Source organism: Nothobranchius furzeri, chromosome 15, assembly GCF_043380555.1.
Source record: "Nothobranchius furzeri strain GRZ-AD chromosome 15, NfurGRZ-RIMD1, whole genome shotgun sequence".
NCBI classification, from domain to species: domain Eukaryota; kingdom Metazoa; phylum Chordata; class Actinopteri; order Cyprinodontiformes; family Nothobranchiidae; genus Nothobranchius; species Nothobranchius furzeri.
Window position 1 is genome coordinate 34310752 of NC_091755.1, and position 26923 is coordinate 34337674.

General features: G+C 42.4%; 1 protein-coding gene across 4 annotated transcripts in view; it reads right to left on the reverse strand.

Annotated features, from left to right (window-relative positions):
- Positions 1 to 541: 541 nt before the first annotated feature.
- Positions 542 to 26923, reverse strand: part of LOC107390659 (helicase ARIP4) — an 84993-nt gene continuing 58611 nt past the window's right edge. For all 4 annotated transcript variants that reach the window (XM_070544757.1, XM_070544758.1, XM_070544762.1 and 1 more), the window contains 20 exons: positions 26048 to 26181; positions 25818 to 25928; positions 21275 to 21489; positions 20634 to 20816; positions 20325 to 20458; positions 19889 to 20085; positions 19602 to 19805; positions 19392 to 19530; positions 19135 to 19312; positions 17263 to 17481; positions 17066 to 17184; positions 16856 to 16980; positions 13383 to 13482; positions 13100 to 13305; positions 12818 to 12993; positions 10247 to 10443; positions 9970 to 10169; positions 9795 to 9884; positions 5326 to 5421; positions 542 to 5191 (listed from right to left, as the gene is read on the reverse strand). In XM_070544757.1, coding sequence (XP_070400858.1) covers positions 4164 to 5191; positions 5326 to 5421; positions 9795 to 9884; positions 9970 to 10169; positions 10247 to 10443; positions 12818 to 12993; positions 13100 to 13305; positions 13383 to 13482; positions 16856 to 16980; positions 17066 to 17184; positions 17263 to 17481; positions 19135 to 19312; positions 19392 to 19530; positions 19602 to 19805; positions 19889 to 20085; positions 20325 to 20458; positions 20634 to 20816; positions 21275 to 21489; positions 25818 to 25928; positions 26048 to 26181 — 4051 coding nt within the window. In that variant the 3' untranslated portion in view covers positions 542 to 4163. The remainder of the gene's footprint in view (positions 5192 to 5325; positions 5422 to 9794; positions 9885 to 9969; positions 10170 to 10246; positions 10444 to 12817; positions 12994 to 13099; positions 13306 to 13382; positions 13483 to 16855; positions 16981 to 17065; positions 17185 to 17262; positions 17482 to 19134; positions 19313 to 19391; positions 19531 to 19601; positions 19806 to 19888; positions 20086 to 20324; positions 20459 to 20633; positions 20817 to 21274; positions 21490 to 25817; positions 25929 to 26047; positions 26182 to 26923) is intronic.

Here is a 26923-nt window from a genome sequence, read left to right on the forward strand (position 1 = left end):
GTGGTTTATTATAACACGTCATTTTATTTCAGATAATTAATAAATCCCAGCAAACATAGCTTTTCCAGAGGTTTAAAATTCTACCAAACTAAAACTGAAATATGAATATGGAATAAAACAGTAGACAAATATGTTCATCTGTGCTTGGGAATCTTTTGAATGCTTTAGGGAAAAACTGAAAATAGTATCAAATAATAGTAATGAGTAGAAAATGCAATCTCTCTCTCCCTCACACACAGACACACACACACACACACACCTGGGTGTGGATGGTGGGGTGGCCAGCAATTTTCTAGGGGTGCCACTCTTGAAATAACAAATTACTCCCGCCTTAACTGATAAAAAAAATTGCCAACTTCTATTAATTTATGACAAGTAGAATTATAAGATTTACCTTTTCTGTGGTAAAAGTAAGATTTCCTGGGGCTAAAATGTACAAACTTGCTATTTTCATAGAACAACGCACATTTTCCAAGTTTCCCACTGACTCGATGTGTACGCAAGCTACAGCTACAGCTAAAATTAAAAAAATTTGGAAACATTTTTATTTAGATCATGTTTCTTTTATTTACAAACTCAAATGAAAACAAACAAAACATATGCAAAAATGTGATCCGTGATCATTCCACATCAACAAAAAACGTGACAAGCTTTGAACAGAGAGCATCCTGAAACACAGCAGACTAAACTCCCTCCTCAGCTATAATGGAATCGTACGGTCAGCTCGGCGTGTCAGCCCAAATCACTTTAATAAATAAATATGTAAATTCAAGTAGAATGCTGTAAAACGTAGGAGAGGTCAGCCATCACAGAAAATAAAATCTAAGTTGATAGCCAATAAAAACGGTTTTACGCTAAGAATAAAACAATTCTTATAAAAAAGATCACAAAGAAAAATACTTTACGTTGTTTTCTGTGATGAATGATTGGATTTCCTCAGCTGTTAACCCAGACATTGTGAGTTAGCCAACACCAGAGGCTCATAAAAGTCAGATTGAATAAAAAACATTTGTTTCCCATGCTGTCTGAGTTTCAATAAATCCCTTGTGTTTTTTGGGTTTGTCACTGCCAAAAAGACGTTTATTTATCAGATTAAATGTCTCTTATTTCTCCACCAAAGATCCTGGCTCACCATGTGCTCAGAAACACCATCAGTATTTGGTCCGAGTGCATCGTCTGCACAGATTCACATGTTGGGTTGGACTGGCTGATCGTCAGTCATCACAAAGTAAAACAACTAAAAAACTAGCATCTGTAGGAATAAACAGGACCATAAAAATGTTACAAACAAGACAAAAAGAAAACAAATGACACCCCCCCACACACAAGAAAAATATTCAAACAGTGTACAAAAATGAAAATTACAAATAAATAAATATGCTAATTCATAAATAAAATAACTTGGTGAATTCAAAATGTCGCAGGAGCTAAAATGGACCGTTTCAGAATAATAAACAAATATGAGAAACAGAACAGCAATGAATGCTTTAAGCCGTTGCTTGTTTATGCTCAGTTTCATTTTTACCTGAAGAGCTAGTGGTTGTTGTTTTTTTAAAGCTTTCACTGAAGCCATTACGGAAAACAAAGATTCCACCCAAGGACAGAGGCGACCAAAGCACAAAACTATGAGATCAGACGGATAGTTTACGTTTAACCCATAAAAAAACCTGGTTGCGAGACATTCTTTTATTTATTTTTTTGCCAGGTTTCCTCTAAATGTCCACAGATACCTGTCGTTTTAGAGTTCAGTGTAATCATGGATATGTTCTACTCAGTTGAGAGCGAGCCAGTGGCGTGTCCAGGCCTTTTAAAATGGGATGGCCCAGGTGGGGCAATTGTTTATATATACATGGATGCCATTTCTTTTAATTTCTTTAACTTTTTCTGTTTTGCATTGTAGTGAATTTGTGAGTTTCACATTGTGCCATAATCATTTTTTCTCCCTACTGTTTTGGGGTATATAACCCCAAGCCTTTTGTGGACAATGTAAAGTCAATTTAAATGGAACTCAGTGGGGTGGCACCGGGAGTGGCAAATCAGATTCCAAGAGTGGCATGTACAACCCCAGGCCACTCCCTAGACATTCCCCTGGAGTGAGCGGCTGTGGGTTTGATGTAAACATATTTTTTTTAACTAAATAATTTCCCCAAGAAATATCAAAAGAGGAAAAAAGAAAAGACAGCAAAGTAAAGATGAAATTAGTTATCGATGATTCCTTTTGTAACCTTAAAGAAGACAACGCACACGTACAAACACGGTAACAGCATAAGCGTAACCAAAACTCGGGGCTGCGAGCACAGTGCCCCTTGGGTTTTTACAAAGTCATATAGGCTTGAGTGAGTGTTGCATCGTTTTCACTAGGCTACAGTAAGACTGCGGGTGAGACGCGGAGAGCTGCGGTGGCCGTCTCCCGTTGCCTCTCCTCTCTCACAGCTAACATTCAGAAAGATGGAGGCAAAAAAAGGCATTTCTGTTGGTGTTTTCTCCGCTACAAGGAGTGCACCTCACTAGTTTTTTTTTTCTTGTTTTTCCCTGGCTGTTTTTAGGCAATGGTTTTCTTTAGAAATGAAAAGAACGTTACAATACAGTACACATCCAAAAACAGAAAAATACCCACACACCATGCCCACGTAAAAGGAGTTATTCCAAAAAGGCCTGGAGTAAAGGCATTTGATTAAGCATACATTCTTTTATTACAGTTGTAAAGTTTCACTAAGTCGTCCTCTTTAAGTCTCAACCAAATCTTCAAGAATGTTTTCCTTCTGAATGATCTATTATATCTGTTCTGGCAGTGAATTATTAAGTAGAATTATTTTTCTAAAATTTTGGTTTGATTTAAAGGGATATTCCACCTCCTTGGTGAAGTTTAGTCTATTCTCATATTTCCCAGAGTTAGACAAGAGGGAAAAACAACTCAGTCATTCCACTAATGTCAAGTCTGTTAGCTTTAGCTTAGCATAAACAATGTAAGTGAATGGTAACAGCTAGCATTCCGTGTGAAAATTTAATGAAAATGACTCAGTAAATATTATAATTGTTCTTGGTGATGTAAAAATCACATTGACTGTAACTGAAAGTAATAGGTAACACGAAGGAATAACAGGAGCTGAGTTAGAGTTGGGACTACATCACGACAAAGCACTGCTGTAAGCCGCTGCTGCAAGACATGACGCAGCGGCCTCAAAAGACACTTACTTTTGTAAACACATATGAGTGAATTATTTGAGCTGTAGTTCGAGTATCTTAAATTTCTAATGCAAAAAAATGGTTCTTGCATCATGTCCTAACACCTTGCAGTGACATCTTACAGCGGTGTTTTGTTGTAATGTTGTCCCAAGTCTAGATTGGCCCTGCAGTTCCTTCATGTCACTTACTATTTTCATTTGCTTTTGATATGTATATTAAGGTGATCAAGAAAAATTAGGATCATTATTGAGTCATTTTCATGACTTTTTCCACAGAAAATGCTAGCTGATACCATTCACTTACATTGCTTATGCTAAGCTAAAGCTAACAGAATATTGCCAGATTAGGAGAATTCCCTCACTTTAACTCTTGGGCAACTGATTAAATTTCTCTTAGAGGTGGAAGATCATTTTAACCATTTTTCTTTTGCTGTTGAAGACATATTCAGTAGCAACACTCAAAACACATTTCAGTTATTTCACAAAACCGACTACTAATACCTCAGATGTTAAATCTTTTTAAAACAAGCAACTCTACCTGATTTTTTTAGATGAGCTGTAAGCAAGCTTCCTCACATTTAACAAAGCTGCAGGAACAGAATCTAAACAGTACAACTATCATAAATAACTCTCACTTCAGGCCCATAGTCAGCAGTACTCAGTCCAGTGATGAGCGTTTTTATGCCAAAATTGGACAAAACATTTTTTTGGAAGCTCAAAGTCCACACATTTAATTCTTCCTCCCGCTGAATCTTTTCTATCTCTTTTCAGGTTTCACATTCTAATATTCGGCATCGAGGTTTGTTGCTCGATGTCCTGTCGTTTCTCCAAGGCAATACGGGTGACAAAGGGAATTCTTTGACTGTCTTTTAATCTTTGACCACATAAACCTCTTAAAGACCTTCCAAACAGGGCCTTTAAAATCTGCCAAACAGGAAGTCATCTCCATTTGTGAGAAGCTGAAGGTGTTTGGGAGTTTTACTCCCCCCTCACCTCGATTACATCATCATCCTCTTCAGAGCTGCTGTTGCTGCTAACATCCCTGCCGTTCACCAGAACTGAGGCCCGCTGGCCCTCGGATCGTGCTGGGGGGGAGATGGAGGAGGGGGAGGATGAGGAGGAGCTGGAGGCAGCAGTTGGAGGGTACTGGGACAAAAAGCTGGCTCCAGCCGGGCCAGGAGTGGCTGCTGGACCCGACACCCCTCCCTGTAGCATTGACCCAGAGTAGAGGCTGGCCAGAGATGGACTGTAGGAGAGGGGGAAGCCTGGTGGGAGCATCCCAGGCATGCTGGGGTTCAGCAGGAATGGAGGCAGGGCTCCCGGAAGTGAGCTGCTAGCTTTGACCGACGCAGAAGATGAGGAGAGGGCAGGACGAGTGGTTGCTGTAGAAGAGGACAAAGAGGAAGTCGGGGCGGCGCCAACTCCGCTCAAGCACAACAGATCTGGGTACATGTAATTCGGGTCACTCAGCTGAGTGGGGGGTGAGTGGAAGTAGTGCGAGCTTGAACCCATTAGGACAGGAGGCCTCGGTGAACCCCCCAACATGGTGGAGCCGAGACTGACAGGAGGAAGGCCGTAGCCCCCTGAGAACGGGAACCCTTGTGAGGACAGAGGGGCTGAAAAGGGTTTTCCTGCAAAGGGTTGCTTACGAACCTGCTCCTCCAGGGACGGGGTGGAGGCTTTGCGTTTAGCGCCCACTCTCAAGTCCTGAGCAGCGGTGGCATCCATGTTGGGCTGGATTATTTTAGTAACAGTGACATCACGGTGGCTCACGCTGCTGCCGTTAGCCTGCAGCAGCTCGTTGGGAGGCAGAGGGCTGAGGCTGCTCTCTGCTGCAGCCTCATCTCCTGCACCTCCAGTGTAGCTCTGCAGCTCATCGATGATCCCTGGGCTGTCAGGTGAAACAGGGCGGGCCACAACCTTAGAGGAGCCCAGCTGCTTCCTCTCAGGTGACAGGCAACCATTACTGTGATTGGTTGAACCATCCTGAGGTGGGGCTTGAATATCTGGAAGAAAAGGGATTACATCTTAGCCTAAACCAAACAATGAATTCCATAATTTTTTTTTACTTAAAAATTTATTTCTGAGCACTTATGAATGCATTTTTAATGAGATTCTATTGCTGAGCGAATCCTCTTACCTTTAGGTGGTGCTGTTGCACTTTCGTCCACTGTTTTGGCTTTATTAGCTGCTCTGATAGCGAAGATTCGACCATCTGAAGTTCTGATATATGTCCCTAAAATCAGTGAGGAACGGTGTTACCTCTACACAATGCAGGAACCTAATAAAACAGCAGTAGAATGGCCTTAACTGTGCATTGATTTATTAAAACTGTGCCTTTTTAATGAGATTTAAGGTGTAAATTAGGCTTTAAAGCAGAAATCTGGAGTTTTTTTTCTCAGCGGGCATCATCTAGAGGCGGAAAAATGTACTGCACCTTAAGCCGCTCTCTCTACTTCTGTGATTACAGCTAGAAGCAATGCCTCTCGTTCGTGAACGCACACCTCTAGCCGGGAAATAGAGCTAAAACACATTATTTTACGAATTTGCTCACAGAATTTTTATTTTTTTACTATCTATAAATTTTAAAGGCTTACTTGTTCATATAAAATGTCGCCAACTCTACATCCGCAAACATGTGTGATATCTGTATGCAAGCGGATGCCTAATGTTATTGGCTAATGCTGAGTGACACTCAAGTCAAATTGCATGAGGTTCTACGGGCGTGCTCAGCAAAAATAAATAAAAAAATATATATATATACACACTGCTCACAAAAATTAAAGGAACACTTTAAAGAAACACATTAGATACATCAGATCTCAATATGAAGTTGAATATCTGTACAAATAACGACAGGGTAATGTCTTAGGAACAAAAGGATGTCAAGTCTTTTCATGGAAATAAAAGTTATCAGCCAACAGAGGGCTCAGTTGTGTAGACACCCTAAAATCGGAGTGAAATTAAGATTTCAAAAAATTAATTTCTGCAACTCTAATTGCTTATCAGTATCTTGCGTGGCTCCCACGAGCTTGTGTGCATGCTTGGCAATGTCGGGGCATGCTCCTAATGAGACAACGGATGGTGTCTTGTGGCATTTTCTCCCAGATCTGTGTGAGGGCATCCCTGAGCTCTTGTACAGTCTGAGGAGCAACCTGGCGTCGCCTAATGGACCGAAGCATAATGTCCCACAGATGTTCTATTGGGTTTAAGTCAGGGGATCGTGACGGCCATTCATTTGTTTCAATTCCTTCATCCTCCAGGTACTGCCTGCATACTCTTGCCACATGAGGCCGGGCATTGTGGTGCATTAGGAGAAAACCAGGACCTACTGCATCAGCGTAGGGACTGACAGAGGGTTCAAGAATTTCATCTCGATACCTTATTGCAGGCAGCATAACGTTCTCCTTGTCTTCTCCAGACTCTTTCACGTCTATCACAGGTGCTCAGGGTGAACCTGCTCTCGTCTGTAGAAAGTACAGGGCGCCAGTGGCGGACTTGCCAATTCTGGTGTTCTTGAGCAAATGCCAGTCGAGCTCTACGGTGCTGGGCAGTGAGTACAGGGCCCACTACAGGACCTCGGGCCCTCAGGCCGTCTTCATGAAGTCAGTTCCTGATTGTCTGGGTAAAGACATTCACACCAGTGGCCCTCTGGAGGTCATTCTGTAGGGCACGAGCAGTGCTCAGCCTGTTCCGCCTTGCACAAAGGAGCATGGATGGGTCCTGCTGATGGGTTGTGGACCTTCTACGGCCCTATCCAGCTCTCAGAGAATAACCGCCAGTCTCCTGAAATCTCCTCCATGTTCTGGAGATTGTGCTGGGAGACACATTAAACCTTCTTGCTGCAGCACGTGTGGATGTGCCATCGTGGAGAAGTTGGACAACCGTAGGGTTAAGGAATCGTCTCATACTGCCAGTAGAGCCAAAACTAGCACGAGTGGAAAACCAGCCGAAAAAGATCAAGAGGGAGACACTTGAAAGGACCTCTACATGATAAACCAGTCCTGTTTCGAGGGTTTTGTAACTGTAGACACTTTAGTGCACCTGTCGTTAAGTCCATGAACACCAATACAGCTGAAAGTGATTAACAATGCCCTCAGCTGCTTAATCAACCAGGAAATTATCAGACAGGTTTAATTGGTTTCATGCCAGGCCCAATTAAAAAAGTGTTCCTTTAATTCTTGTGAGCAGTCTATCTATCTATCTATCTATCTATCTATCTATCTATCTATCTATCTATCTATCTATCTATCTATCATCTATCTATCTATCTACATATACATATATATATATATATATATATATATATGTATATATATATATATATATATATATATATATGTATATATATATATATATACATATATATATATATATATGTATATATATATATATATATATATGTATATGTATATATATAATGTATGTATATATATATAATGTATGTATATATATGTGTATGTATACATATATATATATGTATGTATATATATATAATGTATGTATATATAATGTATATATATATATATATATATATATATATATATATATATATATATATATATATATATATATGTACATATATATATATACATACAGGTGCTGGCCAGTAAATTAGAATATCATCAAAAGGTTGAAAATATTTCAGTAATTCCATTCAAAACGTGAAACTTGTACATTATATTCATGCAATGCACACAGACCAATGTATTTCCAATGTTCATTACATTTAAATTTGATATTCATAAGTGACAACTAATGAAAACTCCAAATTTGGTATCTCAAAAAATTAGAATATTCTGAAAAGGCTGAATATAGAAGACACCTGCTGCCACTCTAATCAGCTGATTTACTCAAAACACCTGCAAAGGCCTTTAAAAGGTCCCTCAGTCTTGTTTTGAAGGCACCACAATCATGGGGAAGACTTCTGACTTAACAGCTGTCCAAAAGACAATCATTGACACCTTGCACAAGGAGGGCAAGACACAAAAGGTGATTGCTAAAGAAGCTGGCTGTTCGCAGAGCTCTGTGTCCAAGCACATTAACAGACAGGCGAAGGGACGGAAAAAATGTGGTAGAAAAAAGTGTACAAGCTCTAGGGATAACCGCACCCTGCAGAGAATTGTGACGACAAACCCATTTAAAAATGTGGGGGAGATCCACAAAGAGTGGACTGCAGCTGGAGTCAGCGCTTCAAGAACCACCACGAGGAGACTCATGAAAGACATGGGATTCAGGTGTCGCATTCCGTGTGTCAAGCCACTCTTGAACATGAAACAGCGCAAGAAGCGTCTCGCCTGGGCCAAGGACAAAAAGGACTGGACTGATGCTGAGTGGTCCAAAGTTATGTTTTCTGATGAAAGCAAGTTCTGCATTTCCTTTGGAAATCAAGGACCCAGAGTCTGGAGGAAGAGCGGAGAAGCACAGAATCCACGTTGCATGAGGTCCAGTGTAAAGTTTCCACCGTCAGTGATGGTGTGGGGTGCCATGTCATCTGCCGGTGTTGGCCCACTCTGTTTCCTGAGGTCCAGGGTCAATGCAGCCGTCTACCAGGAAGTTTTAGAGCACTTCATGCTTCCTGCTGCTGACCAACTTTATGGGGATGCAGACTTCACCTTTCAACAGGACTTGGCACCTGCACACAGTGCCAAAACCACCAGCACCTGGTTCAAGGACCATGGTATCCCTGTCCTTGATTGGCCAGCAAACTCGCCTGACCTTAACCCCATAGAAAATCTATGGGGTATTGTGAAGCGGAGGATGCAATACGCTAGACCCAACAATGCAGAGGAGCTGAAGACGACTATCAGAGCAACCTGGGCTCTCATAACACCTGAGCAGTGCCACAGACTGATCGAGTCCATGCCACGCCGCATTACTGCAGTTATTGAGGCAAAAGGAGCCCCGACTAAGTATTGAGTGCTATACATGCACATTCTTTTCATGTTCATTCTTTTCAGTTGGCCAACATTAGAGAAACAAACATTTTTTCATTGGCCTTTAGAATATTCTAATTTTCTGAGATACCAGATTTGATGTTTTCATTGGTTGTCACCTATAAATATCAAAATTAAACGTAATAAACATCGGAAATACATTGGTCTGTGTGCATTGCATGAATATAATGTACAAGTTTCACGTTTTGAATGGAATTACTGAAATATTTTCAACCTTTTGATGATATTCTAATTTACTGGCCAGCACCTGTATATATATATATAGTGTATGTATATATATATATATATATATATATATATATATATATATATACACATACATACATACATACATATATATATAATGTATGTATATATATATATATATATATATATATATATATATATATATATATATATATATATATATATATATATATATATATATATATATATATACATACATAAAATCTCACAGTACAGGGTAAGAATATCACTTTTATGATTTCTAAAAACCTCATATATAATTCCTGAAATGAGGAAAACTCCAGACTCCTGCTTTAATTACAAACTATATACTCAAACTAAAGGGATTAAAAATGCATTAAAGAAACAGCAGAACAAGCTGTCGTTTGCAAACACAAAACTGTTGACGAGTATTTTGCGGATGTACCTTTAGTGCCCCTGATGACATGAATACTTTCTCCACTTGTGATCCTTGCCTGAGCATCTATTGATCTGTTAGTACCTGGAATCATGATGTCTGAAACAGATCGAGAACATTTTCAGAAACAGAAACAAGGAAAAAGGCTTAAATAGTTCAATCAGCTGATGCACAGTCCGCCTACCGGTAGTGGTGACAATTTTCTGCACAAACACCCCCGCTTTCTGCAGGCAGTTGACATTGAAGCCCTCTTGACCGGATTTTGAGGAATCTCTGTCTGGAGGTGATTTTCCCGACACCTGGCGGGATACCATGGGAACTGATGCAGACTGGACTGGGCGGACATTCGCTACTGGTTTCTCCTCTGTGCTGGTGGAAGGGCGCCTGAACAAAGAATTCTGATTTAATCATGTTCCATTTTAAAACTTTGGTTAGTTTTGTATCAGCTGCCGTCCACGGACCAGTTTCTCTGGCTGAAGGCAGGGATGTTGGTGAGGCTCTGGTCACTGGCGGGGTAATAGTGAGCATAGGATGGGCGGGTGTATGGCACCGAGGCTCTCTTCTCCTCTTCGTAGGCCCTTTTAGCTGCTTTTTTCTCAGCGCTGCTCAGCTTCGGCTCCCGGCGGTCCAGCAGCAGGGACTCATGGGGGAACGGTTGCTGAAGGGAAGTAATAGAGAGGTGGTAAATTATTCATTTTTGCATTTTTACTCTAATTCTTAAAGGCCCCGTGTGTGAAATCCATTGAAATCATGATGAAAAAATGTGACTCTTTAGCGCCATGCAGTTCAAAGAAAGTATTGCAGCTACGGTGGCTCACTCATGAGTTTGACTGTATAATCAGTTTCCAACCTGTGCAGCCTAACCCACACAAAGCTTAAAACAAGCTACTCAACCTTTTTAAATAAGTATTTATAATTATGACTGTTTTATCAGCCTACCAGTCCTGAAGGAAGCAAGCTAGTTCTGTTATTGAAGCGGTCACGATTCACACATGGAGGAGGGGTGACGTCAGCCGGGAGGTCGAGTGTTGTGAGAAATTGTGTTCCCCTGAAATATTCTGCCCCCCCCCCGTCGGGAGATCGCACTTCAGGCTATTTTCACAATATTTTTGATCAAGTTTTACAGGGAAATGATGCAATGTAATAATGTTATGCTTGTGATTTTTTTATCTGTATTTCCTCCTAAAAACAATAAAAAAGATACAGTAAAAACATTCTTGTTCGCTCTTTTGCAGCAAGCTAATTTATCACTTTTGAAAGTTATGTAAAAAGATGTAATCTCACTCAGTTTAACCACCTTTTACTTGAGGTAGTTTAGTCCTCATAATGGTTGAAGTTAATTTCTGTGGATTTGGAAATATTTGCTCTTGACTGCCAAAGGGAAACAGAATATTTCAGGGGAACATCATTTCCCACAACACCCGTTTCACGTGGATCACGGTGCCTCGATGTAAACAAACTGGCTGCTGCTACCATCTATGGAGCATCACTGGCTGATCGTTAACTACGGCTGGTGAAGGAGTGTTGGTGAGCCGGGGACACGCTGGAGATCAAGTAAACAATGCTGACTTATCCACCAGCTAATCGTGGCTCACAGCTGGCGTGGTGGAGATGAACATCACGAGCTACTAGCTAGCCATGGCTAAAGCCGGGGAGCTGTGTATGCTGTGTGTAAACTCTCACGGATTACCAGCAAAAGGAGACCAAAGTCTAAATGTAATGTTTGAGAAGAAGCCCTCTGAGTCGGAACGTCTCAGTAACGCGTGGAGAACTACATCGCTGTTAGTAAAGTGTTGTGGAGATAAAGTAAACAACGCTGATTAGCCACTGGCTAGCGGACGAGCGTGTTGGGCGAGACGGCAGGCTGCGGGAAGAGAGGAGACTTGAGTAGAAGGACTTTGGAATGGACACGCTGGGACCGGGTCAGGAGTTCTGGTACTAGGAAAAGACGGATGAACAACTTGAGGTGAGTTTGGGAGTCAGAGACACTAATCGGAGGCTGGCGTCCAGATAATATCGGGCGAGGATCTGAACATATGTGGCTTCCTTGTGTTGGACATGATGACGAACTGACAAATTTTATGTCTTTTGATTTAATAGTTTTTTATTCAAACTAACAAGTACAGCAACGGTGTTGCTATTCTTTTCTATTTCTTAGTTGATTTGGCAGACTTCATGCTTCCAGGGCGCACTGCTGCCCCCTGCTGGTTCTTTCAGGTTACAGTCATAGTCCAACCGGGTAACGTGGAGCTCGTATGTCCCTAAACAGCTACTGTATTTTAAGATGGTGGATGACCATGGAGCCTTGACCACAGTTTATGTATATAAAAATGCATAATTTCAAGTTGAGAGGAATATTTAGATTTGATGTTGGTGAGAAATATTAGTGAAAAAGAACAAGTATGTGAACTGGAAACAGGATTTGACAGTAAACAGGTAAAAATATCACACACTGGGCCTTTAAAATCCAAATTTAATCAGCATTGTAAAATAAACTGTTGATTTTACTAAATAACTTTGGCAGCTGTGGTTGCCAGAGTAAAGACGTAAAAAATACTGCAAACAGTTTTATGCACATAAAAGGAGCGTGTACAAGAACAGTGTGAAATTGTAAAATGAACAGGTCGTCCCATAAGTTTTTACAAATATGTGTGATTTTATAAGTTGTTTGTGTAAAAACACAGTTTTTCTGTAGAATTATCCTGATCTTGTTGTTATTTTGAGCTTTCTTCCAGATAGATTTACAATTAGTTTTTGTGTCATCAAATTCTACAAAAAACACTTTTGCATAACATTAAAATTGTTTAAATGCTAATGGAATGTGTTTTAATACTCTGAAAACAGAATTTGAATTTCCTTTTAATGTTTTTCTTTTTAATATCAATTCTATGTTCAAGCCAAATCTATAGTGACCAAATACATCAAGCTGAAAAGATGTTCAGTAAAAAACAAAAACATTTTCAGACTCTCAATATAACACCAGCAAGTCTGTTTTTTGACCTAATAAATAAAAAAGCATTCTACTCATGTACCTTAGTAACCAGGTGAGAGTAAAGGTGTAAAGCTTTCTGCAGCACGCTCTCCTCGACGCCTTCAGGCTGCAGCAGGACCTGGGATGGATCCGGTTCCTCCTCCACAAAGTGAAGCAGACATTCAACTTCCCTCCTGGTGAAAGTCAGCACTGGGTTCAGATCGTCCACCACACGATCTATGGAAGAGGAAAAAATCATCATGAAAATAATTACAAATCATTCTGATTGGGACGGGCAATCACGAAATGTGTTTTTGATGATTTTTCTTTGTGACCAACTCACCAGACATGCCCTGTTTGGAGATCTGGCGGTCATAAATCTTCTTTTCCAGCGTGAAGTCGCACACCAGTCGGTAGATCTGACATGGTTTTCTCTGTCCGTAGCGGTAGACACGACAAACAGCCTGGGCGTCATGGCAAGGATTCCAGGAGGCGTCGAACACCACCACACGGTTCGCACCGATCAGGTTCACACCCAGACAGCCGGCCCTGAGGTCCAAACAGTTACATTATCTCTAGACTTTATTTTCAAGTCTAGCTCTTAAGAGTTTGGATTCAAGTGGTACCTGGTTGACAAAAGGAAAACCCAAGCGGAGGTGTTGGTTGGGTCGTTAAACTGGTTTATTAGTCTCTCTCTCTCTGAAGCCGTCGTGCTTCCATCGAGTCCTTCAAAATAACAAACAATAAAAAGAGTTACCATAGTAATCTCTCTCTTTCTCTGTCTGTCTCCCTCTCTCTGTTGGTCTCGCTCTGTCTCTCTCTCTCCTTGTCTCTGTCTGTCTCGTTGTCTCTCTTTCTTGTTCTCCCCCTCTCTCTTTTTCCATCTGTCTGTCTGTCTGTCTGTCTGTCTCTTTGTCTCTGTCTGCGTCTCTCCTGTTCTCTCTCTCCATCGGCCTCTCTCTCTCTGTCTGTCTGTATGTGTCTCTCTTTCTTGTTCTCTCTCTCTCCATCTATATGTCTGTCTGTCTCTTTATCTCCGCTTGTCTGTGTCTCTCTTGTTCTCTCTCTCTCCCTATCTGTCTTTCTCTGTCTGTCTGTGCCTGTCTCTCTCATCTGCCTCTTTGTCCCTCTGTCTGTCTGTGTCTCTCTTGTTCTCTCTCCCCATCTGTCTCTCTCTCTCTCTCTCTTTCCATCTGTCTGTCTGTCTGTGTCTCTCTTTCTTGTTCTCTCTCTCTCTCTCTCTCTCTCTCTTTCCATCTGTCTGTCTGTCTGTGTCTCTCTTTCTTGTTCTCTCTCTCTCTCCATCTATCTCTCTGTCTGTCTGTCTGTCTGTCTGTCTGTCTCCCTCTTTGTCTATCTGTCTCTTTATCTCTGTTTGGCTGTGTCTTTCTTGTTCTCTCTCCCCATCTGTCTCTCTCTGTATGCCTCTCTCTTTCTTGTTCTTTCTATGTCTCTCTCTCTCACTATCTCTCTCTCTCTTTCTATCTGTGTCACTCTCTCTAACTGCCTCTCTCTCTGTCTGTCTCTCTGTCTGTCTGTGTCTCTCTTGTTCTCTCTCTCCCCATCTGTCTCTCTCTGTATGTCTCTTTCTTGTTCTCTCTACGTCTCTCTCTCGCTGTCTATCTCTCACCATCTCTCCCTCTTTCCATCTGTCTGTCTGTCTCTCTTTCTTGTTATCTCTCTCTCCATCTATCTCTCTGTCTGTCTGTCTGTGTCTCTTGTTCTCTCTCTCTCTCCCTCCATCTTTCTCTCTGTCTGTCTGACTGTGTCTCTCTTTCTTGTTCTCTCTCTCTCTCCATCTGTCTCTCTCTATCTGTCTGTCTGTCTCCCTCTTTGTCTATCTGTCTCTTTATCTCTGTCTCTCTTGTTCTCTCTCTCCTCATCTGTCTCTCTCTGTATGTCTCTCTCTTTCTTGTTCTCTCTATGTCTCTCTCTCTCTCTCTCTCTCTCTCACCGTCTATCTTTCACCATCTCTCTCTCTTTCCATCTGTCTGTCTGTCTCTTTGTCTCTTTCTCTCTGTCTCTCTTTCTTGTTCTCTCTCTCTCTCTCTCCATCTATCTCTGTCTGTCTGTCTGTGTATCTCTTGTTCTCTCGCTCTACCCATCTGTCTCTCTCTCTGTCTGTCTGTCTCCCTCTTTATCTCTGTTTGTCTGTGCCTCTCTTGTTTTCTCTCTCTCCCCATCTGTCTCTCTCTCCATCTGTCTCTCTCTTGCTCTCTCTCTCTCTCCCCATCTGTCTCTCTCTCCGTCTGTCTCTCTGTCTGTCTGTGTCTCTCTTACTCTCTCTCTCTCTCCCCATCTGTCTCTCTCTCCGTCTGTCTCTCTGTCTGTCTGTGTCTCTCTTGTTCTCTCTCTCCCCATCTGTCTCTCTCTGTATGTCTCTCTCTTTCTTGTTCTCTCTATGCCTCTCTCTCGCTGTCTATCTCTCACCATCTCTCTCTCTTTCCATCTGTCTGTCTGTCTCTTTGTCTCTGTCTGTCTGTGTCTCTCTTGTTCTCTCTCTCTCTCCCCCATCTGTCTCTTTCTCTCTGTCTCTCTTTCTTGTTCTCTCTCTCTCTCTCTCTCTCTCTCTCTCTCTCTCTCCATCTATCTCTCTGTCTGTCTGTCTGTCTGTGTATCTCTTGTTCTCTCGCTCTACCCATCTGTCTCTCTCTCTGTCTGTCTGTCTCCCTCTTTATCTCTGTTTGTCTGTGCCTCTCTTGTTTTCTCTCTCTCCCCATCTGTCTCTCTCTCCGTCTGTCTCTCTGTCTGTCTGTGTCTCTCTTGCTCTCTCTCTCTCCCCATCTGTCTCTCTCTCCGTCTGTCTCTCTGTCTGTCTGTGTCTCTCTTGTTCTCTCTCTCCCCATCTGTCTCTCGCTGTATGTCTCTCTCTTTCTTGTTCTCTCTATGCCTCTCTCTCGCTGTCTATCTCTCACCATCTCTCCCTCTTTCCATCTGTCTGTCTGTCTCTCTCTTTCTTGTTATCTCTCTCTCCATCTATCTCTCTGTCTGTCCGTCTGTCTGTGTCTCTCTTTCTTGTTCTCTCTTTCTCTCTTTCTCCAACTTTCTGTATGTTTGTCTGACTGTTTCTCTCTTGTTCTCTCTCTCTCTCCATCTGTCTCTCTCTCTCTCTGTCTGTCTGTCTCCCTCTTTGTCTATCTGTCTCTTTATCTCTGTCTGTCTGTCTGTCTCTCTTGTTCTCTCTCTCCCCATCTGTCTCTCTCTGTATGTCTCTCTCTTTCTTGTTCTCTCTATGTCTCTCTCTCTCTCTCTCTCTCTCTCTCTCTCGCCATCTATCTCTCACCATCTCTCTCTCTTTCCATCTGTCTGTCTGTGTCTCTCTTGTTCTCTCTCTCTCTCTCTCTCTCTCTCTCTCTCTCCATCTATCTGTCTGTTTGTCTGTGTCTCTCTTGTTCTCTCTCTCTCCCCATCTGTCTTTCTTTCTCTGTCTGTCTGTGTCTCTCTCTCTCCGTCTGTCTCTCTGTCTGTCTGACTGTCTCTTTATCTCTGTTTGTCTGTGTTTCTCTTGTTCTCTCTCTCTCTCTCCCCATCTGTCCCTCTCTCCATCTGTCTCTCTGTCTGTCTTTGTCTCTCTTGTTCTCTCTCTCCCCATCTGTCTCTCTCTGTATGTCTCTCTCTTTCTTGTTCTCAATGTCTCTCTCTCGCCGTCTATCTCTCACCATCTCTCTCTCTCTCTTTCTATCTCTGTCCATCTCTCACACTGTCTCTCTCTCTCTCTAAGATGTATTGATCATGAATCATGAAGACCAAAGCCTGATTATTGCGTAGGATCACCAGCAGGTGGCAGCACTTATTAACTCATACAGAGACAGAAACACCCGTGGCACCACAACATCATTGCAGTCTAAAACGTAAAACTTCCGTCCAAACAAATCACACAGATCCAACATCACCACATGGGTAGAAATTTAGCAACTCTCTGCACTTGTCAACCGTTTCAACAGAAACTCCACATTCTTACTCTCTTCAGTATGAGGCAAGCTAACTGTCATTATGTTCTTGTAAAGTAAAACATCCGTTTGTAGACCAGATATTCAGTATTTAATAAAATCAATTAACAAAAACAAAGTGATTTGAGTGATCATAAAGTGTGACTCACGGTAGTAGTTGAGATTGCGGACCCAGCTCTGGTTCGGTTTGTCTTTGCTGGCTGAGTAAGGGGAAGGAGGCACTGGTCTCTTAGCCAAAAATTCCTCAATTACAGTCAGTGTGGATAAACTCTGACTGCAGTAGAAGGTGATTACAACAGAAATGTAAGTTTAACACAAAAATAGTTTTTCTCTTTATGTGTGTTTTTTTTATTCTCTACCTGAACACGAGAAGTTTGTCCCCCTTTCTGACACTCTCTTCTATCAGGTGAAAGAGCAGCACCATTTTCCCAGAGTTCTCCAGGATGCCGGGTTTGTAATCACACATGATGTCCTTTGCCTGTCCGTGTGAGAGAAGACATTTAAAACGTCTAATATTAAAGGTTTCGGACAGTTATAAGATGTCTGGGACACATACCCATTCATATGTGATGACCTGATTGGCTTTTTCCTGCAGCTGACTCAGACTCAGTCCTCCAATGGGATCAGGACCGTCCAAGTTCTTTGACTTTTGAAGGGATGCTGTGGGACATCGAGGATGTCCCGCAGAGGTGATGTCATCGAGGTCCAAATCCTGCTCACTGGCCAAGTTCTCCTTCTGTAAGGCCTCGTAAAGCACGTCGGGATGATTCCAAATCTGGACAATTTATAATAAAACGTGTTAGATGTGCAAATCTGTGCTGTATAAAAAGAAGCCTGATAATCTAAACCCAATGTAGCAGGTTGGCCGAGCCACGCTCCATTGTAACCTCAGCAGGTCTACCTCAGCCTGAGTTGGTTGGTTAAACTGAACCGCTGGTTAGGTTAAGTTTAGGAGGGTCCAACCACAGCGTCTCTATGAGACGTTGGGCTGTCTTGGCACCATTAGAGCAGAGCTGTTTTTGCCCTTATGATGACGGCAGAGCTGAAACAAAGCAAACCCATAATGGCGGACACGGCTCAGGAGCGGAGCTGGTTTTAAACGTCTTTGGTATAAACTCTGGATGATTTAGACTTGGTCTATTTTTGAGAGACGAGTAAATTGAGGTAATACTTCTTTGGTACAATCCCAACACTCACACAATTGTGTGTTCCCATCCAGTGGTGCGAGAACATAGGGTGTCTTGTTTCTCAATTGTGGGACTTGGCCCCGCCTCTTTAGCACCCTTGACCCACAATGAAGCGGACTTTGGCAAAGGGTATTACCAGGGGTGGACCAAGACCAAAATTTGGCCCTGGCATTTTTACGAGTCGTCGGCCCTCCCCATTGGGAGAGCAGTGGGGGTGGGGGGTGTTGCCGCCCGCTGGCTCATCTCTAGACCGAATGTGAGATCCAATATGGACTGGGACTGTTAAATTACAAGCAGGGCCAGACTGCTGCGACTGGGAGCCCTGGCCTTCCAGATCAGCTCATTCTCCACGGGCGGAGATCAGCGGGACATTAGCTACATGCTAACGCGATAAAACAACTCCTACGTCATCGCCCTAATGCGTTTTTCTTGCTAAAAACACCTGGAAAAACTCTGCTAGCTTCAGGTTACCATGTAGCTAATGTTCTGCAGATCACCAACTGTGGAGTAGTGTCAGCCCAAGCTGGGCAAGCAGCCCACTTGGTTAAGCGGCCCACCGGGACACTGCCAGAATGCCAGATAGGTCAGTCCACCCCTGGGCATTACCCACAATGCATTTCCCTGTAGGGATTTGAGAAGAAGGCGGAGAAATGGCTTAAGTGCCCTTTCTGAAAATATGAAATTTCTAGTGTAATCATCAAAATATTGAATACTTTATTATTGTGTACCTACATGATTAGAACTGAATATTTCTCGTTTGAAAGAATGAGTTACATGTCTGTTGAGAAATACCGTTAAATGATAACGGTGTGTATTTTTAAACTCAACATGCCAGCAATTTTATTGCAAGCTACATATTAGCACAAACAACATCCCATTTAGGAAGTCATGGCGATACGACCCTTTGGCGCAGGTCGACGACACAATGCTCACTGTCCCAATTCAGCCGTTACTTGCACACTTGTTCACTACGAAGCCGTACATCCACTTCTGTAGGCTGCAGTGTGGGCACTGGGACTGGGCCGTCTTCAACGGCATATGGCGGACTGTCGCGTTGACTGACCTCCATCGCTATGATTACATCACCCTGCTCGTTGCTCTGGCTGGTCCTTGCGTGCCGAGACAGTTAGAAAGACAGCTGCCCCTTTGACTGGGCTCTGTCTATGGGTCGTGGCCAGACTATATAATTAAAGGGTGGACTCCAGTGGAGGTCTGGATCCAGGATCCCCCCCACTCCTCACCTTGCAGCAGACACAAAAAGCCTTCAGTGGGTTGAGGCTGAGCCAGCCGGTGCTTCCTGCCTCTCTGAATCGGTTCATGAACTCTGTGTAGAGCGCCCTCTGCAGGGGGGACAGGCGTACAAGGAGAACATGCTCCTGCTTAGAGGGTAGTTGGTCCCTTAGGACATCATGGCCTCGTCTGCATTAAAGAGAAGTTGAAGTTATTCTTTTTAGAGCATCCTCAGAAATAAAGAAATCTTAAATAAAGCCGCTCTTACCTTTGAACAAAGCCCTCCAGAAGGCTGTGGAGGACATGGCTTCGGTACCTCATCAGCTGGATATCCTGTGGTGTGCTGTCCACACATTGTCCATTCAGAATGGGGCGCTCAAACATGTTACTGAACTCCTGCCGAGTACCTGAAATATTTACAAAAATTATTAAAAAGATGACAGAATGTTTAAAGAAACACAAACAATGTGATCTCTACCGAGGAAGTCTGGACGAACAAAATCGACCATGCACCAGTACTCTATCAGATTGTTCTGGAGAGGATAGCCGGTCAGAACTACACGCCGACGGGTTTGAATGTTCTTCAGCGCCTGAGATGTGCTGGCGTGGCAGTTCTTAATGCGATGTCCTTCATCACAAATCACAACATCTGGACCGGGTCGGGACAGGGCCTTCTCGATACCTGCGCATGGAACACATTTAATGACTTCTCACACTAATCTTCTGGACACACAGTTATTTATGTTCTATTCCTTCCTCTCAAACCTTTAAGTAGCTCCTGTTGCCGGTCTTCTTCAACCAGGTTTAGGACATCAGGTTCTGCAGATTTCTTGCTCCTCTTCTTCCTTCCAGCCACAAAGCTTTTCTTCAGTGACAGGAGGCGGTACATCTCGTATCCCATCAGCAGCACCCCACCGTCCCGAGCCCACTCCTCCACCACCTTGGCTCTGCTCGCCGTGTTCCTGGATGACAAAAGGATGAAGAAACGAATTAACAACAGATGGTCGTCCAAAAGACTGCATGATCTCAAACATGCTCAGATAAAGGAATCTGATTGCTAAAAGTGCATCTATCAAATAGGAGAGAAATTAAAAAAGATTAAAAAAACTCCAGAAAAAATAAAAACTACAAAATTTTAAAGCATAACTTCTAGAACGAGGTTATCGTATCACTTAAAATCCATAAAGTCCCTGTGACTCACTTGTGTTCGTCATTGAGGATGTGAACCTTAAAGGTGCGGGGCGCCACCTGTAAAGGGTCGGTGTCCGGCGGTAACGCCTCTGGAGGAGGGACCCACGTGTTGAACTCTGACAGCCAGTTCTGAAGTGTGTTCACCTGAAGTGTACGACAAATATCAGCCAAAGCATTGAAACGTTTCTCTTTTTGTCCTGTTTTTCCCATCTTTCATATGTTGATGGTGAAATTGAACAAAACGAGTATCCACAACCCATTTCAGACGATACTTTTATGTGTGGGATGCCAACAGAAAAAGTCCACAGATGATGCTTACTGGGACGATGGCGAGCACAGTGTGAGCCCGGGTGTGCCTGAACAGGATGTCGATGAAGGAGATGACCTGCAGCGTTTTGCCCAGGCCCATGCTGTGAGCGAGGATGCAGCCCAACCCGCTGCTGTTGTCGAAGAGCTCCAACGACTCCACCAGGTTGTCGTAAAGAAAACGGATTCCGCCGATCTGAGGAGGAAGGAAGGGAAGTCAAATCAATCATGAAAAAAAAAAATAGAAACCTCATGTACGGTAAAGAAGTACAGTGATCCCTCACAACTTCGCGGTTCGTTTATCGCGGATTCACGACTTCGCAGATTTTTTTCTTTGGAGCCTTATTCAAGGGAAATTCGCCGATTCGCAGTATTTTTCTATGCGAAATATCAAGAAATTCCTGTTTTTTTCACCAATCATCATAAAATGCACTTTTTGTAATAAAACTATAAAAAACCAAGTAAAAAAAATTTTTTTCTTGAGTTTTACCCACAAAAAGAGAATGTGATCATACGATAATTCAATATAGTACTGTACTGTAAATATGGTGTCCCTACTGCGCGGATTTTCACCTATCGCGGCCAGGTCTGGAATGCATCTACCGCGATAAACGAGGGATCACTGTAAAAAGCATTTTGGTGAGGTCAGAATACCTGGTGAGGTTTGACTGCTCGTGCAAGCTGGGGTGAAAGGTAAATGTCCTTCTCTGCAGCTGGATGGTTCAGGTTGACTAGAACTCTGCCCTGGATGTCGGGTTGGTTCTGGGCGTCGTTGGCATGAGCGTCACTCGGCTCAACATCTTCTTCTTCATCGGCGGGCTTGCTGCAGACGTGGGGCGAAGCAACACCCTTACTCAGGTCGATGACGTCTGAACAAAGCAAAGATGTGGAGGATGGAATTTATACTCTAAACCAGGCATGAGGGCCATTTGCGGCCCTCAGAAGGATTCTGTGCAGTCCCCATCCTTCTAGATGGGTGAAATTTATGTTTGAGGCTTTTCAAACGGTTGTACGGTATGTTTAGATTGTTACATTTGTTTTAGGCCTCTGTTGAAAAAACAAAAAACAACATTTAGCATAATTTTTTTACTTAAGAAAAGTTGGGGCCTTTGTCTTTAAGTAACACTAATCAGTTTTTCAAACTTTAAACTAGAGCTTTAACATTGATCTCAGTAATAGTTGGGTTAGAAACTAAACCAGTTTCATGTTTGACACCACTCTGCTGGCCAGATACTACACCTAACCAATTCAGTGACCTAGTGGTAGACTGTCTTCCCTGGGACTGGGAGATCGGAGTTCGATTCCCAGTCGTGTCGTACCAAAGACTTTAAAAACGGGACCCAATGCCTCCCTGCTTGACACTCAGCTGTAAGAGATTGGATTGGGGGGTTAAACCACCAAATAGTTCCCGGGCGCAGCCACCGCTGCAGCTCACTGTTCCCCTTCATGGGGATGGGTCAAATGTGGAGATGAAATTCACCAGTGTGTGATGACGACTTTAACCCTCTCAGGCTCTAAAAAAGTTTTGATAAAAGGACGAACAACAAAGCCCTTCAGGGGTACTTCTGAGTTAAAAAATGCTCATGAAATACGTATGTGGAGTAACCGGTTAGGTAGGTTTTCCTGCCTCCAGAGGGTTAACTTTTAACAGTTTTGTGAAGTGGGTAGATGTTTAAGGGGGTGCTCTTGTACATGCATTATGGTGGTTAGCATTAATTTATGACTTTTACTTCCAGGCTCTGCCTTGATGTCAACAGAAAAGCAAACTTCTTCTTTTTCTTCGTCTTGTGCTTTTTAGTGACGATCAGAAACTGAAAAAGCTGCACAAAAAAATATCTAACTGCCGTAATGCATGTATAAGAGCACCCCTTAGAACACATACCAACTTCACAAAACTGTCAAGTATTGTATCTAGTCAGTAGAGGGCTGCAGATTGGTGTCAAATATGAAACTGGTCAGGTTTCTAACCCAACAATAACTGAGATCAATGTTAAAGCTCTAGCTTAAGTTAAAAAAAAACTATTTAGTGTTACTTTAAAAAGTTTGGGCTGCTGCTCTGAACTCTTCATGCATTTACCTCCAGAGATCCAAACAAGCCGAACAAGCCTTAAGTCCAAAACTAAAGCTAAACAAATTTTAAGGAAATAGTTCAAACTTAGAAAAAGTAAGAGGAACTAAGGTTTAAAGCTGCTTTCCTGAGTTTTCCTCTTTCAGAAATGATGTATGATTTGTCAGAAATCCGTAAAAGTGATGTGATATAATATAAGCAATACGTCTTTTTTTGTTTTTGCTAAGCACGCCCCCTGCCCGGCACAGCTCCATGCAATAGGAAACTGAGCGCCGACCAGAACTAACCAATAGCGTTAGACTACCGCTTAGATGCTTCAAATTTAAGGAATACCTCGGCTGATGAAGAGTTGATGAACTTTTCACGGACAAGTAAGTCTCTAAAACATAAATATATGAAAACACAGCATGACATGAGAATAATACTCGTAAAACAACGCGTTTTAGCTCCGTTTGTCGGCTACAGAAGCACATTTATAAACAGAAACGTGAAGTCGCCATCTTAAAAAAACAGAGCGTTTTTGTGTGATACGCTTGTCAGCCACTAGATGGTGCCTTTGAATAAGAGAAATTCTCCAGAAAGAAGCTTTCAGTAAGCTCGGGAAAAGTGAAACCCTAAAAGCTTATGAGCAGTTACAGTCTTCCTAATAGGGCCTGCACGACTTTATTTTTTTAAAGTCGACAGTCAAGTAATGAAAGTCGAGTCGACTTCGACTAGTCGTTGATGACGTCATATGCCGGAAGCGGGGGGGGGGGGGGGGGTGTCGGTCGGTAGGTTCGCTGGAGTTTTTGACAATTAAAATTGCGCCCACATTTTCTAAGTTAACACATCTCTTTTAACAACGGTAGTTTCTGCTTCAGTCCTCTCCCCCCTCCCCCTGCGCAGCAGCCGCAAACTCACTGATGCGCCTGCAGCCTTTTCTGCTGCTCTAAACATTAAAATAATTATTTCATTTTCTGTTCCTCACTTCTGATTACCTTCAGTGGTGTCTGTTTGTTGCAACCAGCAGGTACAAAAACGAACTTGTTTTATTTGACTATTTTTCTGTCCTGCCTGTTTATTATCTTCCTGCATCTCCTCTCAATCCTAAAGAAAAACTGCTACCTGTGTTCATATATATTCACCTCATGAGTTACCTTTGAACTGCAGTTCTAAAAGATCTACCAACCGCAAAAACAGCGGAGTGCCGCTGCTCACCGGCCGACTACAACGGGACCGTTTTTGCTGGGGAGTTCATGCCGGAGCGGAGTGGAGATAGTGGAATCTTGGGGGTGCGTCACCGGAGGACAACAGGTGATGCGCCTCGCTCCGCAGCAGCGAAACGCATCAGGCACAAATAACAGACAGAAAACATGAAAGGAAATGAGCCGACATGAACGATCACGTGTTTAATTTGTTTTTGAGGTGGTGACACCTGATTTGGCGGTGCTCAGGACGCAATGTCTGGAGCGCACGTCAACGATCAGAGCTTTGCATGCGCAAACTGGTTAAGATTAGGATGGGGGTGAGGGGAAGGTTAAATTGCAAGAGGGAAAAGGTCACAGTTTGGTTAAATGTCCGTTTTACCGCCGGTGTCAGTACCGCACAGCGCGTCGCCTCAGCCTCGATCCAGACGCGCAGGGGCTCATCACCTGCTGTCTTTTCCGAGGACTGCATCTTGTCAGTCATTATCACGTGACAGCGACTAGTCGATGACAGGCATAAAAAGTCACTACAGAGCCGTGAAGTCGACTAGTCGACTATTTCATACAACCCCTACTTCCTAACAACATCAGTCTCCATCACAATATTTAGTCATTATAAAGTCATTTGGAAAATGACCATAAAATCATTTCCATGTGAGTTTGGAAGATAAAAACGACATCACGGAAGTTGACGGTTACAGTTACACAAGCTGGGCCACACTGTGGAGATGTGGTGTGTGTGTCAGTGTGTTACTGTGTCTGAATAAAAAAAGAAAGAGTGAGCTTATATAAGGCAGTGAATAGCTGGTTATACAAGTAGGATTAAAGTGGGGGGTGGGGGTGGGGGGGCGACTGGTTATATAACCCCACCTACAAATGTCAGTGTGCCACTGTGGTAGGGGTGTGTGCTCACCACCTGGGGATTAGCTGGATTTAATGCCCCACAAACACACTCTTCTTCTCCTCCTCCATTTGCTTCTTCATTTACTCTAGTTCACATTTCTGATATTGAGCTTTATTTTCTTGTGTGCACGTTCACCACATGTTCATCACTGTTAGCCTGGCTTCCAGAGATGCGATGCCCTACGGGAAAGTTTTAAGTATTCTGATGAACAGGTTGATAATGTACACGGAGATTATTTTTTAGGATTAAAGTTGCATAAACGAACACATGGAGAATTAAATGATTTTATATGATCACTGGTGTTAAGTAATATTTGTATTCTCAGCTTACATAAAAACCTGATTAGTACTTTTTCTTGGAAATCCCACCCAGCCCAGGCAGCCTGTTGGTGTGTTGATTTTCCAGACTCTTGTGGTCACAAGCCAAGTAGAAAAAAATGTGTAATTTAATAAATGAATAGTTTGAGATTTGAGTCATTTGGTTCTGCGAGGTTTTCGTTTGACGTCATCTGATTCATAAACACTGTAAAATCTGATTAGTTAACCTTACTTGAAAAAGGCGTGTCGACTGATTGCTCTTAAAATAAGAAGTGCACAGGAGTAAGTAATTATGCATTAGAGCCACTAATCTGTACAAAGTAAACATACTTAAATGCAAGTTACTATTAATGGGAAAAAAACTACAAAGTACTTTGCTTACTGTTTACTACAACTTAGATAGGTTTAAGGTTTTATTGTCTCTTATGTCTTTAACTTTTTAGTCCTTTTATGTTGTTTTTAGTGTTTTAAATGTTCACCTTTTAGCTTGTTTTCCTTTGTGTGGTTTTACACAGTTAGTTTTACCCCATGACTCATCAATTTTATTGTCTTCTTTTATCTGATGTCCAGAACTTTGGTCAGCTGTCATGTTGTTGAAAAATGTCCCATATAAACAAATTTGGATTGGATTGGATACTTAAGTACAGTATTTTCTTTTGGCATATAGAAATGCTGTTTTGTAATTTCAGACTTTAATAATTAATCCTTTCTTTTTTGTTTTTACCTGCTTTTTGTGCTGCACTAGAGGCGTTTGTGTTAATCCTGATGCTGCTGGAGTCTAAACAGGCCAAAGATGCCGTTGCTGGTGGAGAGGGCACATGCTGGGTCACATCCCCTGAAAAGCAGAATGGAAATCATACAGTTAATACTAGATTTAGAGGGAGAACGCATGCTCAGGTGAGTACCAGTACAAGTACTAGTTCTAGAAAGTATTTTGGGTTTAGTGTATCTCACCAGCTGCGTATTCAGGCAGCAGCGGTATGGGGTAATCCTGCTTTCTTTGCTCATCCAAACGGCGCCTTCTCTCCAGCTCCTCCTGCTGGGCGGCTATGGTCCCTGCCTCTAACTGATGCTCTCTCAATAACTTCCTACGCACACACAGAAAATACAATCACCTAAAACATAGCTGTTTATTTCTACACAAACAACGTATTCACCAAAAACACATGGCCTCTTCTGAACGTTTGCTCTTAAACTGATGAATCATTGTCTTCAGTAAAGCCCACATGGGACCTCTAATGCAGCATTTTTTCAAGCAGCATTTAGTTGTATGTATTAAACGCAGTAAAATTAACAATCCCATAGAGAATTATGAACTAATTAACATTTACAGGGTGTATTATTAAAATTAGTTCCATTCTTCTTTAAGAATATGCTCCCATTATTTCTACTTCCAAATGAAAGCCAAACCCACATGTGGTATCTGACACACATAAAAAATATGCCTTCAGTAAAAAAAAATTAAGTCTCAGACGTATCAAAAAATGTATTTCTCTATATGGTTTAATTTCCAAGAATCAATGCTCCTAAATGAATGAATGCCATGTTTGCACTGACTAATTGTTTAGACATCCAGGGATTTTGTAGCAGCTCTTCTCTCCTTTTATAGCAGCACTCTTATGTTTTCCTAACATGACTCATTGATTAAGTATGTGACTAGGATTATTCCTACTGAGAGCCTCAAAAATGCTTTTTAGATTGTGGTTGTGCTAGCAGTTAGCCTTTTCAGTTTGCTGATTTGCTTTTTTGTTGGCATCATGGCGGAGCTTGGAAATAAATGTAATAGAATAACAGGTGTTTCTCAATGCCAAGGAACCTGGCCTTGATGTC